This window comes from Alosa sapidissima, chromosome 7 (assembly GCF_018492685.1).
Source record: "Alosa sapidissima isolate fAloSap1 chromosome 7, fAloSap1.pri, whole genome shotgun sequence".
In the NCBI taxonomy this organism is placed as follows: domain Eukaryota; kingdom Metazoa; phylum Chordata; class Actinopteri; order Clupeiformes; family Clupeidae; genus Alosa; species Alosa sapidissima.
This window is the reverse complement of record NC_055963.1, coordinates 18,211,404-18,229,908: the sequence shown is the minus strand read 5'-3', so window position 1 is coordinate 18,229,908 and position 18,505 is coordinate 18,211,404. Positions and strand designations below refer to the sequence as shown.

Below are 18,505 nucleotides of genomic sequence, written 5' to 3'. Positions count from 1 at the left end.
ATTTAACTTCTCTCTAAATGACCATCCAAACACATAATCAGTCACAAAGACAATCAAATGAACCCTGTATCACTTAAGTTATATTTATTTGGACCACACACCCACACGAACATGTCATCTTAGAACACTTTGTCACAATCCACTGGAACACTCTGAGCAGAGGACAGAGAGAAGGAGCAGTTACAGAAGCCTGGTGAGCAAGTAGAGAGGAGCCTAATCTAAACTCATATCTTCGTCATCATCCTTCTTGTCTTTGGGCTCACCGTCTTCGTCTGACTTGCCATCGCTCTCCATAGCTTTAGCAAACGCCTCCACATCTGTGTGTGAGGAGAAAAATAAAAAAGCAAGCCCTTAGTTTGGGATAGGCATACTGTAGAAACGGTAAACTATTGTCATTTCACTAATTTATACCCTCAACTAGCAGCCACTCAGTTGAGAACAGTATTACGTTCTACTCAGGTAACAACCACAGCAAACATATGGCAGATGGTCCTGTCATATGCACCAGTCGTGGTAGTTATAAGTTACATGGTATTTACATAAAGAAGCAGTGCAAGGCCATGCCCATCTCCAGGCCACAGTTGGATGGGTGCAGGATCCAGCACATCAGTATCCAAAAGAATAAGATGATCCACACCACACAGCCCCTATTCACAGTTCTTTATTAAAAACACTATGTGAGTGGGAGCTATCTGGTGTATGGATCATCTATTCTTCTTTTTTTGGATACATGGCATTTACAGGAAATACTAAATAGACTTGCTTGGTGCCAACTTCCGCCTTTGGTTTGGCAGCCTCGGTGATGATGCTGGCGCTCTTTTAAACTTCTTATCCTCTTTTTGTTTTTTTTTAAATCAAGCGCTGCATCACCAAGTCAAATTCCTGTGTACTCTGTACATTTGGCCAATAAAGCGATCCTGTATCCTATATAGATCGGTATCGGAGAGGGTGACTTACCTCCTTTGTTTGCTGCGTCCACTGCTTCTGAGGGAAGGCCGAACTGGTTCATGAGCGGCCCCAGCTGCCCGGACGCCAGAGCGCTGCTGAACATGCTCATCGCCTGATCAGGCAGAGACGGACACAGTCAGCTACAAACGCCAACGACAGCCAAACTCTTACAACTGAAGAGATGAAGGACACATCAGCTCTGTGCTAATCATAGTCAGCATGAACAAGTGCAATGATGGTTGGTCTGATGTGACTGAATAAAAATGACAGACGGAACAGTCAGTATTTATACAATGAGCTATCTACTGGGACAATGGGGGGGACTAGGAATGCATCATTAAGAAAAGTACAATGCAAATTGTATTGCATAAAGCAGTCGCATATAACCTGATTATGAAATATCTGTGAACAGAGAAGTAAGGGCACAAATAACTATGCAAATAATATTCATAGCCTAGTGAATAAGGCAAAAATAGAGCCCATTTTGTCAGGTAGAAATGCCTTTAAAATACAGCTTTTTATATTCCAGTTCCACAAGTCTGACTTAATTCCAGAATGTTTGATTGCATGCAGTGTAAGCCCTCTGGCACAGTTTCCACACGTAGAAAATGAGATAACTGAACGACTCTCTACTGTTCTCTTCTGGAGGAAATGGGCACACTTGGAAATTGATTGGGATGTTTTTTTTTATGCTGGTGAACTGCTCACCTACTTAAACTTTCAGAATGTCTATGTTTTGTTGTGGTAAAAGTGTCAAATCAAGCATTTCACTTGCAGAGTGAAAACAGAGCTGCTGGAGCTGTGAACATGTTTATAGGAGTGTGTGCATGTGTACTCAAACATGTCACGACAAGAACTATGAGGGAAAATATGCATGCCTGGAAGTGTTTGTGTGTGTGCCCATTCCTGGTGTAATTAATATGGTAATATGTCTGAGGCTATAGACATGGCACGGGCATACCTGTTTTTAGGGTAAGAATGTGTGTGTGTGTGTGTGTGTGTGTGTATGCATTTTTGTGTGTGTGTGTGTGTGTGTTCATGTGTGTGTCTGTGTTTGTGTGTGTGCATGTGTGTTTGTTCATGTGTGTGTGTGTGTGTCTGTTTGTGTGCGTGTGTGCATGTGTGTGCGTTCATGTGTGTGTGTGCATGTGTGCACGTGTGCGTTCATGTGTGTGTGTGCACACATGACATGTACCTGCTGGAACTGCGGTGAGGTGAGTGTGTTGTGGAGCTCGTCGGTGCTCTGCGGCAGGGACTCCCCTGAGGGCAGGTATGGCAGTAGCCGCTGCTGGACCTCTGCGTTGGCCAGGATAGGAGCCATCACCTCCGGGGTCAACACACTCGCCAGATCCACTGCACAGGGAGCAATACAACACTCAGGCAAGCACATTTAACAACAACTCGTTTTACAGAAGAGTTTTAATATTAGAGAGGAATTCTGACAGAAATGTTCCAACAGAAATATGATTTAGGAGGGCACTGTGACCTTGGGTCCAGGTGCCCACAGGGACAAAGGTTTGAGTCTGACCCGGGTCATTTCCTGACTGCTCCCTAGTGAATGGACTGGTGCTTTAGTCATGGATGATGATGGTGAAGCTAGTTGGTAAATGCAACTAAGATCTTTAATCATAACATAACTGATTTGAGAAATGTAGAAGGGATAGCAGAGAGAGAAATAATCTGGATTGAAGAGATACTTCTTGGAAGACCAGAGGTGTGTTCAAATTCGCGAACGTTTGCAAACAGTTTTCTGTTTGCCTTGAGTTTTTTCACGAACATTTGCGCACACTGGCAAACAGTTTGAAGAGGTAGTTCTCCGCAAACACGGACGGAAAGTTACCGTTGAGATAGAACATTTACACAAAATCGTCCTAATGTATCTATTCAGACAAATATGTTTGCCACAAACGTTCAAGGAATTTGAACACGCGTCAGTTCTTGCACATGCGCTCATGTGCAGTAGCTGGAAGACCGAGACCCTTCCTCCGCCCACGGTCATCCTCACCTCCCTGGCCACTGGCGGGTACGTTCATGGTGGCCAGGATGCTCTGGAGGTCGCTCAGCTGGATGGGCTGGCTGGGGCTGGTGGCACCGGCGGCCGGGGCGGGGCCTGATGGCGTGGTGGGCGTAGCGGCCGGCGACGCCACGGAGGTGGCCGAGGGGGTGGTGGGCGTAGTGGGCACCTGGGAGGAGCCCAGGCGGGTGGCGGCCGAGGTGGAGGAGGGCGTGACGGCAGTGGACTGACTGCGAGAGCTGGAGGAGGGAGGGAAAAAGATGACAAAATGACAACAGATAGTCAATGACAAGAGATTAACAACGATTGACCAAATATAGTTAACGACAGGAGATTAACAACGATTGACAAAAGATAGTTTTATACATCTTGCAGCAGACTGAGTGTCATGATGAGGACAACACAAACTGTTGTACCTGGATGAGGAACTGCTAGTGGCTCCAGCTCCACTGCCCAGTAAACTTGCCAAGCCTGGACCAGCTAAAGCCCCCAGGCCACCTAGAGAGAGAGACAGGGGAAGGGAGAGGTTTCATAATCATTCAGTACAATGCCTTATTTAAGGCAACTGATGTAAAAGAAGAATGTGATTGGTAGATGTTCAGATTACTCACCAAGGCCTCCCAGTCCAGTTGGTCCAATAAGCTGCATTAGCTGGTTATGACTCATATTACCCAAAAGGCTCTGTAATCCACCTTCTCCTAGAGGGAAGAGAGACATCTTTAGTGTGCAACTCCACTTACCCTAATGAATCTGAATGGATTAAGCAATCTGTGCTGTTTTGTGATGTGCAATAGAGTTCAATCACATGATGTAATGCAAACAGAGGACAATCAAACACACACACACACACACACACACACACACACACAAACACACACACACCACTCCATCCGTACCTCCCAGAGCAGAGAGCTCGTGGCTGCCACTGCCTCCGCTGCCCAGCGCTCCAGGCATGGGTGGGTTATTCAGGTACTCATTCACCTTGCGGCAGTACTCCTCATCCTTATCCGTCTTGGGCTCCTTTGGGTGGTGGTGTTGCCAGAGATGGACAAACATTAAACGTTTCTGAATCTTTACCGATGTGACATCCAGGTTTTGGTTTTTGGCAAGAACTGCAAGTTTTTCTTACCTGCATCCAGAAAAAAAGGCGCTTGGAGCCAGCTTTGAACTTGAGCACGTAAACACGCCCTGTGGTGCACTGGGTAACCCTCTTGAACTCACAGTCATCAGGGAAAATGATGAGGTCCTGCAGGGGAGATTTATCAGATTAGACGGTCCTTCTAAATATATATATATTATATATCAGACCATGCATCATCAGATCATTTAAAGTCTTACAAATAATGACGAATCATAGTTCAATATTGACAGATGTCAAATGTTTGGAGGGAGTACTGAATGCACTCACATCATCAACATTTCCAGTCGTCCGGTCCTTCCAGCAGAAATGAATCAGGGAGTCGTCCGTTTGCTGGATGTAGACTTGACCCTTTCGTTTGTCTGGGGTCACGGTGCTCCCCTTCAAAGTCATTTTTCCGGCCCGGAATTCCACCAAGTATTTACTGGAGGATCCACGAGAACCAGACACCAAGCTTGGAAACAGCGCTCCAGACGACATTTTGTTGTTTCTGAAATAAACAAAACAACAACAAAATAAAAAAAACAGTTCGAAAGTAACCAGTCTGAAATAGTTATTTAACACCTAGCTATTCTTCCTCAGCTAAATGTCACCAGTAAACAAAGGTAATTTCAGCACCCACATCTCCTGTATCGCTTGGAAAACAAACATGACTCCTCTCTTCTCTTTTCATAGTATCCCTATTTCAATAACACTTGTGTGAAAAAAATACTGGTGTGGTGGGAAGGTGTGTGTGTCTGGTTGGTGATTACTACTCCAAAACCAACTGCCCCTTTTGGCACTATTGCAATTCTACTTGACTTGATTCCATGCAGTGGCTAAGGTTGATACAAAGTAAACAACTATCTGAACAAATACTTGCAACATTCTATGTGAGGCATGTAGCCAGCCTGTGTGTGCAATGCACAAAATAAGTGCCATGCACCTTTGACAATAGCCAAGGACGACATCCACGCACAGATCTATAAACCCACACAAGTCAGTGAAGGTAAGGCTACGTTTACTATGATAGGCTAACACTATCATGATGATGATGCATGACTTAAATGGGCTTTTTTTCTAGCCACCAAGCTAGTTAGATTTCACACGGTCGCACTTTATGCAACCTGCAACACATAACGTTACCGAAAGTCCATTTCCTCCATCAACAAATGATGCAGACGTTTTAGCATTTCGAGACAAGACTCAAAAGTCAATTCACCCCCCCATCGCCAACATACACTTACTTATAAGACATCTCTGTTGACAAAAATGCTGACACGTAGCCTATCGTTAGCTATGTAGCTAGGTGGTTAGCGAGTGTGAACCTTAAAGTCAGCAAGCTAGAGTGCTGCAATTACTTTTGCATCCCTTACATTAATGTTTACATCTGAGAAGCAAAACCGAGGACACAAATATAAATACAATTAACATGATTACACTCAATAATTGGTCTGCATACTTACAATCCACTTAAAGATGATATACTTAACAGTAGGTTACCGTTAGCTGAAGTCACATCAAGTGAACTACCCTATGATTCAAGACTGGCCTCAATGGTGATTGGTTGTTTATTCGAGTGTGTTCGTCTTATTGGCTACATAGATGTCAGAAGGCCGGCCTAGTTTGGTGGAGGAGGATTGCTGCGTCATTGATATACCATGGCTCAATGCTGATGTTTCCATTTAGGAAAGCTCTGCTTCTTTCTGCACACACTAGGCCACTGTTTGTAATGTTGGATAGGTATCTCTGTAGGCCTACTGTACTGGTTGAGCATTTCTGCAGTGGAAATATTGCAAGATGAAATTTGTATACAAACAGTTGTATACATAGTAGCCTAGATGATTTGTTGTTACACAATAAATCATAAGCCTAGTTTGGAGAAATAATATATGATATGATATAAAATCATGACAAGCATACATCGCACTGATAGGGCCTAATACTGAAAACCTGTAGCCTATCTGAGTGTTGATTTCTGCCTAGAGCTCTCTCTGGAATCCTCTTCTTTTAGGTTGCCCCTCGCTCCCCAGATCTCTGTGATGAACAGATATCACAATGATGGGAGGCCTGGGACTGCTCTATGAAATACATCTCTCCTTAAAATGAGTTGCACTCCTAAAAACATTCCCATTACCATTAAGTTGTCTTGGACTATTTGAGAAAAGAGTAAAACTGGTCAGCACACATGTAAAAATGTTTAACACACCTGTGAGAGACAGTAAAATGACATTCATCAAAACCTGAGGCTGGTTCATTACATGACATGTGTTGTGGCAAACTTATAATTTAGAAAAAACAATGTACAAAACAAATCAAAATCACAAAAAAAGAAAGCAAGAGTGAAGAGAGTAACAACCTTTGTCATCTAAGTTATGCATTTTATCGTATTCATTTATTTGCTCACCAAAAAATTCCCACAGCCTGTCTTAAGACAGACTGTCTTAAAACAGGTTTGAATTCCTGTAAACCACCTGACTCATTGGAATGAGATGCACATGGTCATGCACAGATCTAGTGACAGAGAAAGATTAAAAATACAACTGATAAAAATATATCTGAATGATATGTGTTGATTTGTTTTGTTTTGTATTTATTGGCCCAAAAGCTACTGTTTTGATGTTTGATAAGCCAGCTAAAACATTTGCCAACAATTCAATAGATTTCTTCATTTGATTGTGCAAAAAGTTTCAGATTCTGTAAAACATACATCTTTAGCACATATAGTGGACTAAAGTGTCTTTTAGTCATCACATAAAACACTAATTTGCATAAGGTAAAATAAAACACTTTTGAATCACATTTAAATAAGGCACAGATTATAATCACTTTGTACTGCAGTTTAACTGTAAACTGTACATGTGTCTTGAAAATCAAATGCAACCTGGAGTTGCACTCTTTGGAGACCTCTAGGGGCAATATCCTAGAAAATAAATCTCCATGTGCAAACTGGACCACCAGGTCCATGTCAGCTGTACAAAGCTAGGCTCTATATTCAGTGAAACTCACTTGTGAGTAAAAATAATCCTGAGGAAATGTTCAGTGTTTTATAGTCATACAGCTCTATGAATCATAGTGTCTGTCTGTCCTCCACTGTGGTCCATAAATATCTCAACAACTATTGCATGGGTTGTGATATAATTTGATCCAGACAGTTATGGCCCCTTCAGGATGAATCATAAAACTTTGATGTTTCATGCTCGTACTACATTTTCATCTCATACTCAATAGAGTTTTCCTGTACTGAATTTCAGTTCAATGTTTTCTCATTCAGTTTTCAACAGTTTGTGGACACAAAAAAATAGAGGATGTGTAACGACCAAATCAATGTTTCAAAGAATCGTGCATGCTTCGTTGTAACCTTCATTGAGCATATCTGCTGAAACTTTCATTAAGGTGTTGTCAATAGTGTAGGCATACTAATCTACAGTAGATTGATCACCTAGACAGGCACTTAAGTGGACAGTGGCTTTAAATCTGGAGGACAGGAGAACCAGGGATAGGGCCAATGTTTGGGATCTTGCATCCTCCAGCGTTCTTCATAGAGTTCCAGTGGTCTGGCCGTTTGACAGGTCGATGCATTTCATCAGGAATTGTACAGCCTTTTCCTTTCCTGCAGTAGAAAACTCTGTGTCGAGGCTGTATTCGTCCTGTTGCAATGCCGTATTCGTCACCAGCAGTGACACAGTTCCAGGGAGCATACAGGACCACATCAGTGATGGTGGGTAGAGGCAGCAGACAGCTGGCTGGAATCATGAAGTCTCTGATTGCTCCATGTGCCACAAAGGTGATGTCAACATTGTCACCGTGGTTCTTCTTTTCTTCCTCATCAATGAGTTTTGTTCCAGAAATTAAATATGTCTACAAGTTTGCTGAAGGTGCCAGACTCTGCATTTTCTCATCTGGTTGTGTTTTGTATTTTTCATGCTGTAACAGTAAAGTTATCAACATAAAAAAAAGATGGGGAAGAGAAACAGTTACTTGCATGTACAACTATCACTGGATAGTTATATGAAGAAACAATATGAATTTAAAACAAGTTCAGCAGTGAATTTATGAACCTTTATTCATTTTTCTTTTGCTTGCTGTTTCAGGTTAGTCTGCCATGTGTATTACAGACCAGATTAAATGACAAGGAGTCACAGGGAATACTTTATGTTCCTGTGATGTAAGTCCCATCGAAACAACAATTGAGAGTCCAGACCTGAATCCGTCAAAAAGAACATACATGTAGGCCAGACTGATGGCAAAGAACAGGTACGGACCAGAATCATTGTGAAGATGGAGAGGCATTGTAGAGCAAATAAAGATGTTTCCATTGATTATTTAAAAAGGGTATGAATAATTTTGGACATGCCATTTTTCAATAAAAAATTTAAAAAGATGGGGGCCCTGTGGCGCACCTGGCTACACCTGCCTTTAGTCCAGCCTGGGTCTCCCAGTCACTTCCTGTCAATCTCCAACTGCCCCCTGACCACGCAATTACAATCGATAATCTGGCATGGATGTGTAATTTCTTTGGAATTGAACAACTGCATTAAAAACCTTTGTTTACAAGATTGCTACACTTCTTAAACAATTTGGTATGAGTTTAATGCACCGATTTAAGCTTAATTTCACAGCTAATTATATCCCTAATTATATCCTGGAGAAACTAATTATATTATATCCCTAATTATATCCTGCTGGAAGTCGTAAGTCAATGAACCCTTTCAATGAGGTTTCTACCACATTGTCGGACAACCTTTTGGCATGTGGCAGTGTCATTTTCAGTCAGAACAGTTTCTTCCAGTAGCAGCAACTGGAATCCATGCATTTCCACTGAATTATTTTTGGAATCTGATCTCTTATCATACCTGTTCATTCTTACTCGTTGCTCGACTTATCGTGACTAAATTCAAGATGGCTGCAAACGCTAAACTTCGTGAAGATACTGTCTGTATAAATCGTCTTGTAAGTAAACTACCAGTGTTTTTTCAAAGTTCTCAATGTCTCATTTTAAATGTCAGGGCCCACGGAAGTCTACCAATGAAGTGTGGAGATACATTGAGCCTCATAAATGGGTGTTAAACAGTGATTTATTTGCATGGCTAGCCCGATGCCGAAGCACCACTATTGAAAAAGCTGTTGGTAGCATCGGCTAACTAGCGCCAGATTTTGGAGTGCAGGGGACAAGCCGAGATGGGCTATGAGACATACGTTCACACTCGGTATCATGTTTCAATACACTTTAGGTCAATATCACACCGGAATTCTCCTTTAACTGGTCTAATAGTGTAAGTGTGCAATCCAGTTTCAGAGCTCAGTGTATCTTCAATTCACCACAATCAATCAAACTGGTTTATACTGTCAATCATCATCACACATGCAGAGTCCAAAAACTAAGCAGCTATAACAGAATCTCCACAGACAGTTCTGTATTGTATACATGTATTATCAAATGTCTCTTTATGTTAACGGTTTCTGAAAATGCAGACTTACCAGTACACACATAATATTGTGTGTAATATACTGATGTATGTAGTGAGAATTAATGTGAAAATGTTATTTTAATTCTTTATTCTTCCATCTTACCTGCTGTGGATCATCACTGGTCAGTCCACCAAGAAAACATTAATGTCTGAAGCTAGAGATTATTACTTTTTGCTGGCAAATACGACGAACCAATAATGTCATCGTGTGACTTTTGGCTGATGTTTATATTGTGCCAGAGTGAAAGAGAAAGAAGTACAGTAGCCAAAAAAGTAGGCTACCTTGGGAATCAGCGGGATTTCCCCTCTCCCATAGGCAGCATTATTTGTGCAGTCTTCCCTCCATGACGACTGTGTTTTGTGTCTACTTGTGTCTACTTGTGCCTTTTGCATTTTCAAAGTGCAGGAAATAGCGATCTGCTCTCAGGGCACTCACGCCATGCTCACAAATATGTGTAGCCGATGTATTTATATTCAATAGATTATATTTTATAAAACCCAAATACAAAGGAATGTTTTTTTTTTTCAGTAATGTTGTTGTTCTGTTACAGTGTAGGCTAAGTTAATTATAAGTTAAGTAGTCTGGGCTCAGTGTCCTCACGCCATACTCACAAATATATGTAGCCGATGTACCGTAATATCCTGACTATTAATTGAGGTTTATACATTGATTCTGCTACATTTCCTCAGCTATGAGGTTAATACATGGGGGTGGGTTATACATGAGAATGAATTTCTTTTATCCCTTCTTTTTGATTTAAGCACAAAAATAAACTGTTTATTTCAATGTGGAGCAAATAGATTGGTCACAGAGAAAGATTAAAAATACAACTTTTATTCAAGATTTTAGTTAGAAAAATATATCTAAATATATCTATATATATAATGTATGTAGATCTGTTTTGTATTTACTGGCCGAAAGGCTACTGTTTTGATATTCAATGCAGCTAAAACATTTGTCAGATTTCTTCATATTTGATTGTGAACACAAAGTTTCCGATAATGTAAAATGTACATCTTTAAGCACATATAGTCAACACTTTTCCTGGAAGTGTCTGTCAGTCATCAACATAAAACACTAATTTGCATAAGGTGAAATAAAACACTAATTAACTTTTAATCACATTTACTAATAATTTTGGCACATATTCTAATAATTTTGTACAGCTGTTTAACTTTTGAAATAATCAAAACTGTAAATGTGTCATGAAAATCAGATGCAACCTGGAGCTGCGCCCTTTGGAGAACTCTAGGGGCAATATCCTAGAAAATAAATCTCCATGTGCAAACTGAACCACCAGGTCCATGTCAGCTGTACACAGCTACACTCTATGTTCACTGAAACTCACTAGTGAGTCAAATAAATCCTGAGGGTATGTTCAGTGTTTTATAGTCATACAGCTCTGAATCTTGAAAGTGTCTGCCTTTCCTCCACTGTGGTCCATAAATATCTCAACAACTATTGCATGGATTGTGATATAAGTTGGTCCAGACAGTCATGGTCCCTTCAGGATGAATCATACAACTTTGATGTTTCATATTTGCACTGAATGTTTATCTCATTCCATCATTAGCCTTAGCCAGATTTGCTAAATATCAGCATAGTAGCATTGCCGTTGTAATAGAGTTGTCCTGTACTGGAATTTCAATTCAATATTTTCTCATTCAGTTTTCAACAGTTTGGAGACATGGAGGATGTCTAAACACCAAACCAACGCTTCAAATAATCTATCCATGTTTCATTGAGCATGTCTAGTGAAACTTTCATTGAGGTGTTGTCAATAGTGTAGGCATACTGCTTCTTTAGTTGCTCCTTGTCAAATTTCTGTCCAGTAGATTGATCACCTAGACAGGCACTTAAGTGGACAGTGGCTTTAAATCTGGAGGACAGGAGAACCAGGGATAGGGCCAACATGACCACAGAGAACTGGACACTTTCCTTTTCTGGGAGGATGAATGGGATGAAAATGCGGTTTCTGCCTGGTGGACCATATGTTTTTTTGCAAAGTTCATAGTATTCCAACACACCCTCCTCTGGTTGAAGAGGGCTAACGGTGATGTTTGGAATTTTGCATCCTCCAGCCTTCTTCATTGAGTTCCAGTGGTCTGGTAGTTCCACTGGTCGATGCATTTCATCAGGAATTGTACAGCCTTTCCCTTTCACGCAGTAGAAAACTCTGTGTCGAGGCTGTATTCGTCCTGTTGCAATGCCGTATTCGTCACCAGCAGTGACACAGTTCCAGGGAGCATACAGGACCACATCAGTGATGGTGGGTAGAGGCAGCAGACAGCTGGCTGGAATCATGAAGTCTTTGATGGCTCCATGTGCCACAAAGGTGATGTCAACATTGTCACCGTGGTTCTTCTTTTCCTCCTCATCAATATGTTTTTTCCAGAAATGAAACATGTCTACAAGTTTGCTGAAGGTGACAGACTCTTCATTTTCTCTCAGCCACTGCATAACAGTTTCATTCTTGCAGTTTTCTATTACAACCTTTAGTAATCGTTTCCTTTCATCTGATTGTCTTTTGTATTTTTCAAGCTGTAAATTGAACTGTAAAATCAGCCTAAAAAAGATGGGGGGAAATAAACAGTTACTTGCATGTACAACTATCACTGGATAGTTATATATATGTGTGTGTGTGTGTGTGTGTGTATATATATATACACACACACACACACAGACACAGTGGGTTGCATAAATTTACACCCCCATGCTAAAGTTGACTAAAAAGAGAAGTAAAAAAATCATCTTATGGAAATTGAAATGGACATACCCTTCACCATACCTAGAGATTGGCATGGTTTTATTTCAGTTAGTCTAATAGCTGGTTTGATTTGCATTGAGAGATGATCTTATGGAAAGTACCCAATGCCAATTTCTAGGTATAGTGAAGGGTATGTGATGATGTGGGGCTATTTTAATTCCAAAGGCCAAGGGAACTTTATCAGGATGCATAGTTGCATGGGATGCATGGGAATTTAACATAAGGGGTATACTTATGCACCCTGCATTTTAATGAAGAACATTTATTTATTTACGATACATTATTCATTCACAAAGAAAATTGGTGTCTTTAAAGGTTGGACTTTTTCCTCATTTTTTAAGGCATTAAGATAAGATCAATTTCCAAAATATGATTTTTTATTCCTCTTTTTAGTCAACTTTAGCATGGGGGTGTAAACTATATATATTTATTACACGGCTCTTCACAAGGCAAGTAGAACGCTCCATTGGCTTGAATGGGATTTCCCAAAGTTCTACGGTAAAATATTTTCATGTAATTACTGCTGCAAACATATAATTACCGCTGTCAATGGCAACGGGTTTTGTGCTTCTGATACGTCTTGCATATTACTACGCAAGGACTGGAACTTCATTCAAAAGTGAAAGCAGACGGTTGATCAGCTGTGTTCTAAAGAATGTTTGATTCAAGTTCAGCGTGTGTTGTTGCGAACTATTTGTTTCTCAGCAAATGCCACGATGAACGGTAACAAATAGGCTAGGCTATGTAGGCTAAAGTCATGTCGTGGGGAGTTTATTATTTCGTTTTGGCAAGTAGCCGTGTAATAAGCGGGATAATGTATAGAACGCCGGTCATTATTGGGAAAATAAGTCCCTTCAGGGCGGAACAAGACCCCTCACCTGTGCGTCGGGGTCCGGTTCGCCCTGTCGAGACTTATTTTCCCAATAATGACCGGCGTTCTATACATTATCCCTTACACACACACACACACACACATATATATATATATATATATATATATATATATATATATATTGTTATGAATTCTATATTTTCAATACTCACTCTAAATAAGCCTTCTTGAGTTCCAGTAGGCCTATCAGCATGTCTATATCACAGTTCATATTTATTTTATGTCTAGTTCTTCCTACGACCTGGAAAACAATAACAAACCATTTAACAGGGGGGTATTCCAAGTATGTGGTTTAGTGACAAACCTTGGTAAGTTAAATCAGAGTGGTAAATCTCCTAATAGAGCTGTATGGCTTCATTTGCCTAACAAAACAATGCCATAGGGCTCTTGTTGTAGAAGGTTTACCACTTACTCTGGGCCCTATCTTAGCGATCTACAACGCATGGTCACAGGCGAATAGCTTAAATAAATTTAGGGGTTTGTTCAGTCTACATGAGGGTGGTTTTGTTGTCAAACGTCGAGCGCCTGGCGCAAAAAGGTTGCTCTTATGATTCTTAATCAGTCATGTGGTGTGGTCTAGTGTGGTGTGGTGATGGTGTAGTGTGGTGATGGTGTGGTGTGGTGTGGTGTAGTGTGGTGTGGTGATGGTGTGCTGTGGTGATGGTGTAATGTGGTGTGGTGTGGTGATGGTGTGGTGATGGTGTAATGTGGTGTGGTGTGGTGTGGTGATGGTGTAGTGTGGTGTGGTGATGGTGTGGTGTGGTGATGGTGTAGTGTGGTGTGGTGATGGTGTAGTGTGGTGACTGGTGTAGTGTGGTGTGGTGATGGTGTAGTGTGGTGTGGTGTAGTGATGGTGTAGTGTGGTGTGGTGTGTTGATGGTGTAGTGTGGTGTAATGATGGTGTAGTGTGGTGTGGTGTGGTGATGGTGTAGTGTGGTGTGGTGATGGTGTAGTGTAGTGTGGTGTAGTGATGGTGTAGTGTGGTGTGGTGATGGTGTAGTGTGGTGTGGTGTGGTGATGGTGTAGTGGTGTAGTGATGGTGTAGTGTGGTGTGGTGATGGTGTAGTGTGGTGTGGTGATGGTGTAGTGTAGTGTGGTGTAGTGTGGTGTGGTGATGGTGTAGTGTGGTGTGGTGATGGTGTGGTGTGGTGTGGTGATGGTGTAGTGGTGTAGTGATGGTGTAGTGTGGTGTGGTGATGGTGTAGTGTGGTGTGTAGTGATGATGTAGTGTGGTGTGGTGATGGTGTAGTGTGGTGTGGTGTGGTGTGGTGTGGTGATGGTGTGGTGTGGTGTGGTGTGGTGATGGTGTGGTGTATGGTGACTGGTGTAGTGAATATCTGGCACAACTGGCAGAGCTGGGTGTTATCTAAATAAAACTACCAGGATCAGATGTCTTGACAGAATTGTATTGTCTTGACAGAAATCCCCACAGTCAGACCTCTCAGACAACATCAAAACACCTGAGAGTTCCCGTAAACCAGCTGATGTACCTTCAATGAGCATTATTCAACAGTAGAGACCAGAGACTACAGCTTTAAAAGGCTAAAAAGAAACTACATGCAAAATACCAGGAACACACAGACCAAACTAAACATCTCTCTGAATGTAACTCAGTTTACCAGCACTAGAAATTACAGTTCATCCTCCACAATGATCATGAAGCTGATCTCATCTCTGTTGACAGTATTAGTTTCAGCTTGGTAGACCAGGACCTAATGATCTGACAACTCCGTGTGTGCTGTATGAATAATGTTTCACACTTAACTGGTCGAATGGTGTAAGTGTCCAATCCACCTTCAGAGGTCAGTGTATCCTCAATTCACCATAATCAATCAAACTGGTTTAGGTGCCGACAATCATCACACATGCAGAGTCCAAACACTTATTAACCTCCACACACAGTTCTGTATTGAACTGTATACGTTAATTATTAAAAGTCTCTTTATATAACTCACATCCACTAAAATATTGTTTGTAATATACTGACATATGTGGTGAGAATTAAAATGCAATTTTTTTTTTTTTTTATTCTTTATTTCATCTTACCTGCTGTGGATCATCACCGGTCAGTCCACCAAAAAATATTAATGTAATCTAGTACAGATCAGCTTATATTGTGCTGGGCAATAGGATGAACCAAGAGCGTCATTGTGTGACATTTGGCTGATTGGCTGGAGTTATCATTGTGCCAGAGTGAAAGAGAAAGAAGTAAAAAAAAATACCAAGGGAATTCCCTTCTCCCACATAGACCGCATTATTTGTCCAGTTGTCCCTCCATGACTTCTAAAGACTTGTCTTTTGCATGTTCAGGAAATAGCGATCTGCTCTCAGGGCACTCACGCCATGCTCACAAATATGTGTAGCCGATGTATTTATAATCAGTAGTTGTGCACATTCAGTACATTATAATATACACTATGAAAGACAAATACAAGGGGAATGTTATTTGTCATGAACAGTGCTGACACCTAAATGTACATATATACATACTGTTATTAATAATGGAGGATTACAAAAACAGGGTTGTTGCTTTGAACTATCATTTGCATCCTGTCCCACAGATACAAAGTTTTTAGCATGATGAGAAGAGTTATGAAATTAAATGTTATTTTAAAAGTAATGTTGTAACTTGGGATACAAGGAATGGCACTACATTACTGCTGTACAACACACAGTGCAGTTAGTTCTGTATGGCAGAGGACAGGTCTACTCTCATTCCAAATGCCAGAATGAAACTTACATTGCAGCAACCACATTAGGCTGGACACTCTGCCCAGCCACCCTAAATCCATAACTGAATTCATGGTCAACCTAAGTGGCCCATAGATGGTTCCACTTATTTTTCCCATATTTACCCCACCCCTTCTACTCTGGATATGCCATATATGGTGTTATAGATCATATATGAATTTACATTATCCTTCCTACACTACATGGACAGTATGGGTAGTGTGGTGTGGTGATGGTGTAATGTGGTGTTGTGATGGTGTAGTGTGGTGTGGTGATGGTGTAATGTGGTGTTGTGATGGTGTAGTGTGGTGTTGTGATGGTGTAATGTGGTGTTGTGATGGTGTAGTGTGGTGTGGTGATGGTGTAATGTGGTGTTGTGATGGTGTAATGTGGTGTTGTGATGGTGTAATGTGGTGTTGTGATGGTGTAGTGTGGTGATGATAGCTGACATGGTAATTGTAAAGCAATTTACAAAAGATTCACTGAACAAAAACGCTGGTGTGGTACATGAAAATTTAGCTAAAAATGTGGAGAATTCAATGCAATCAAGCATTTTGGACGATAGGCTATATTGGCACACAGAATAGGCTAGGCAACAGGCCGATGTGCGTTTTATTTGGAGACTGTTTTGCGAGACAGAGACTGAGTTTGCTGCTGATATTCTGGGGATATAGGCTACAACATAGCCAATGTAGGACTTTAGCCTTTTAATATATTTGCTGCATTGGATCAGTCTTTCTAGAAAGAACAGGCAAGAGCTTTCTAGCCTCACGTCAGCAGCGCCGCATCCCATATAGGCTACATTAAAAACATCCCATATACATTATAAACACAGCAGATGGCGGGTGGGTGCGGTTTTGAAAATTGGTCAAAAAACTTTGCTGATGGATGGATTAAGTTTTGCTATGCAGTTATGGTTGAAATAATAGCCCATCAGCGCATCTCTAGTGTGTGTGCCTCTCTCGCTCAGAGGGGAGGGGGAGGCTGAGGGGTCGATCAAGCATGGATTCTAAACTCTGTGGTGGATAGGATCTACAATTAGGTGTTAATTAATATTACTACCTAGGTTGAAGTACTCCCAAGTGCTATTGCGCCAGACATTGTAGTTCTCCTGTTTATTCGCTTGGAAAATCGTCACGTTTCATGTTGTGTGCCCTAACATTTTTAATCAACTACTTGTGCAACTGTATTTAAGTAGGGAAAACGTGGATGTGTTTGATTAATGCCATCTTACTCTCTCTACGGCCACGTCTGAGCCCGCTAGCATAGCAACATGCTAACACATTCGCGCCGCGCGCCAGAGCGTTTGAGTGCACATACCGACGCGGGACGGGAGAGGTACGACTCAACTCGTGAAAGTTAAGGTAAGAACATATATTACTACTGATTTTGGGTGGCGTGTTCCTTTATAGTGGCTGAAAATGCAGATACACACTAAATAGCGTGTGTAATATAGGCCTACTGTATGTGATGTACTGTATGTGGAATTAATTTTTCTTACCTGCTATAGACACTGGTTAGTCCACCAAGAAAATGTCTGAAGCTACAGGGAACTAGGGAAAGGAAATAGTGTCATCATGTGACGTGCTGTAACTTTTGACTCGTTGGCCTGTGTATGATTAAAGGGGTGGTTCAGGATTTTGGACATAAGACCTTATTTCCAAGTAAGCAAGTGTGATATTTATCAGTGGAGACCGTTTTCAGCATGTTTCATCCAGTCCTTCTAATTGCAGAGTTCGCAGGTGCTAGGCTAGCGCAAGTCAACGGTATGTGCTAGCCTGCCACTAAAGACAGTCTTACCCACTCCAAAGTACACACGTACAAACAAAGTACAAACCTGAAAGTGAAAGATGTGATGGAATTCCCCACTGGGATTCTCCGTCTCCCGCACAGATAGCACTGTTTGTTGTGGTTATTAAGTTGATTGCAATTCAACAACCTCACCATTAGAAGTATTAAATCCTACTTGCTGCACCTTTAAGTTATGGTCTTACCAATACAATTTCCGAAACAGTTGCTCATTTTGTCAACACACAAAACCCAAGACTAGACAAAAGCTACTGTTTCATGTATGTTTGCAAGTTCAGTAGGCCTTTTAATTTACTTTTTTACTCTATAAAGCACAAATACAAGGGGAATAGGCTTTTTGTCATGAACAGTACCAGCAGATAATGCTGTATTTACTGTTATTAATAGTGTAATGGAGGATAACAGAGAAAGTTGTTGCTTAGAACCATCAGGGTGCATCCTGTCGCACAGATAGTTTTTAGTATGAGGTGAAGAGTTGTTCAGTATGAAATTAAATGTAACTGTAAGTTACTGTAACTAGTGATACAAACAATGGAACTACACTACTCTTGTACAATACACAGTGCTGTGAGTTCAGTATGGAGAATAAAGGACAGGCTTACCCTCATTCAAAATGTCAGGATGACACTTGCTACAGTGCAGCAACCACATTAGGCTGGACACTCTGCCCAGCCTCCCTAAATCCATAACTGAACTCATGGTCAACCAAAGTGGCCCATAGATGGTTCCCAGAGGTGGGACCACGTTACTGTTTGG

At 41.2% G+C, this 18,505-nt stretch overlaps 2 protein-coding genes across 4 annotated transcripts; both read right to left on the bottom strand.

Moving 5' to 3' along the window:
* Positions 1-69: 69 nt before the first annotated feature.
* LOC121713194 (proteasomal ubiquitin receptor ADRM1-like) lies at positions 70-5,685 on the bottom strand. 3 transcript variants are annotated; one of them, XM_042097655.1, is made up of 10 exons: positions 5,546-5,685; positions 4,371-4,590; positions 4,092-4,208; positions 3,859-3,982; positions 3,574-3,660; positions 3,379-3,460; positions 2,954-3,201; positions 2,144-2,301; positions 958-1,060; positions 70-317 (listed from the first exon to the last, which is right to left on the bottom strand). In XM_042097655.1, the coding sequence occupies exons 2-10, from the start codon at positions 4,578-4,580 to the stop codon at positions 214-216; spliced, it is 1,233 nt and encodes a 410-aa protein (XP_041953589.1). In that variant the 5' UTR covers positions 4,581-4,590; positions 5,546-5,685; the 3' UTR covers positions 70-213. The 3 variants fall into 3 exon arrangements, with proteins under 3 accessions (XP_041953589.1, XP_041953588.1, XP_041953591.1); XM_042097654.1 differs by lacking the exon at positions 5,546-5,685 and adding an exon at positions 5,327-5,352; XM_042097657.1 differs by lacking the exons at positions 70-317; positions 5,546-5,685 and adding an exon at positions 5,327-5,352 and having other exon boundaries at positions 985-1,121.
* Positions 5,686-10,516: 4,831 nt separating this feature from the next.
* On the bottom strand, positions 10,517-15,280 carry LOC121713201. Its single transcript, XM_042097665.1, has 4 exons — positions 15,257-15,280; positions 14,976-15,023; positions 13,363-13,451; positions 10,517-12,117 (listed from the first exon to the last, which is right to left on the bottom strand). Exons 3-4 carry the CDS (start codon positions 13,419-13,421, stop codon positions 11,250-11,252), a joined length of 927 nt encoding a protein of 308 aa, XP_041953599.1. The 5' UTR covers positions 13,422-13,451; positions 14,976-15,023; positions 15,257-15,280; the 3' UTR covers positions 10,517-11,249.
* Positions 15,281-18,505: the final 3,225 nt, after the last annotated feature.

Bases quoted from the DNA above. Each gene is read 5' to 3' on its own strand.
- LOC121713201 (XM_042097665.1), bottom strand. From the start codon at position 13,421: ATGAACTGTGATATAGACATGCTGATAGGCCTACTGGAACTCAAGAAG. The intron at 12,118-13,362 runs GTGAGTATTGAA...CATCTTTTTTAG, and splicing joins CTCAAGAAGGCTTATTTAGA to GCTGATTTTACAGTTCAATT.
- LOC121713194 (XM_042097654.1), bottom strand. The intron at 3,202-3,378 runs GTACAACAGTTT...TCCCTCCTCCAG, and splicing joins ACTAGCAGTTCCTCATCCAG to CTCTCGCAGTCAGTCCACTG. The intron at 1,061-2,143 runs GTACATGTCATG...CTGCCTGATCAG, and splicing joins CCTCACCGCAGTTCCAGCAG to GCGATGAGCATGTTCAGCAG.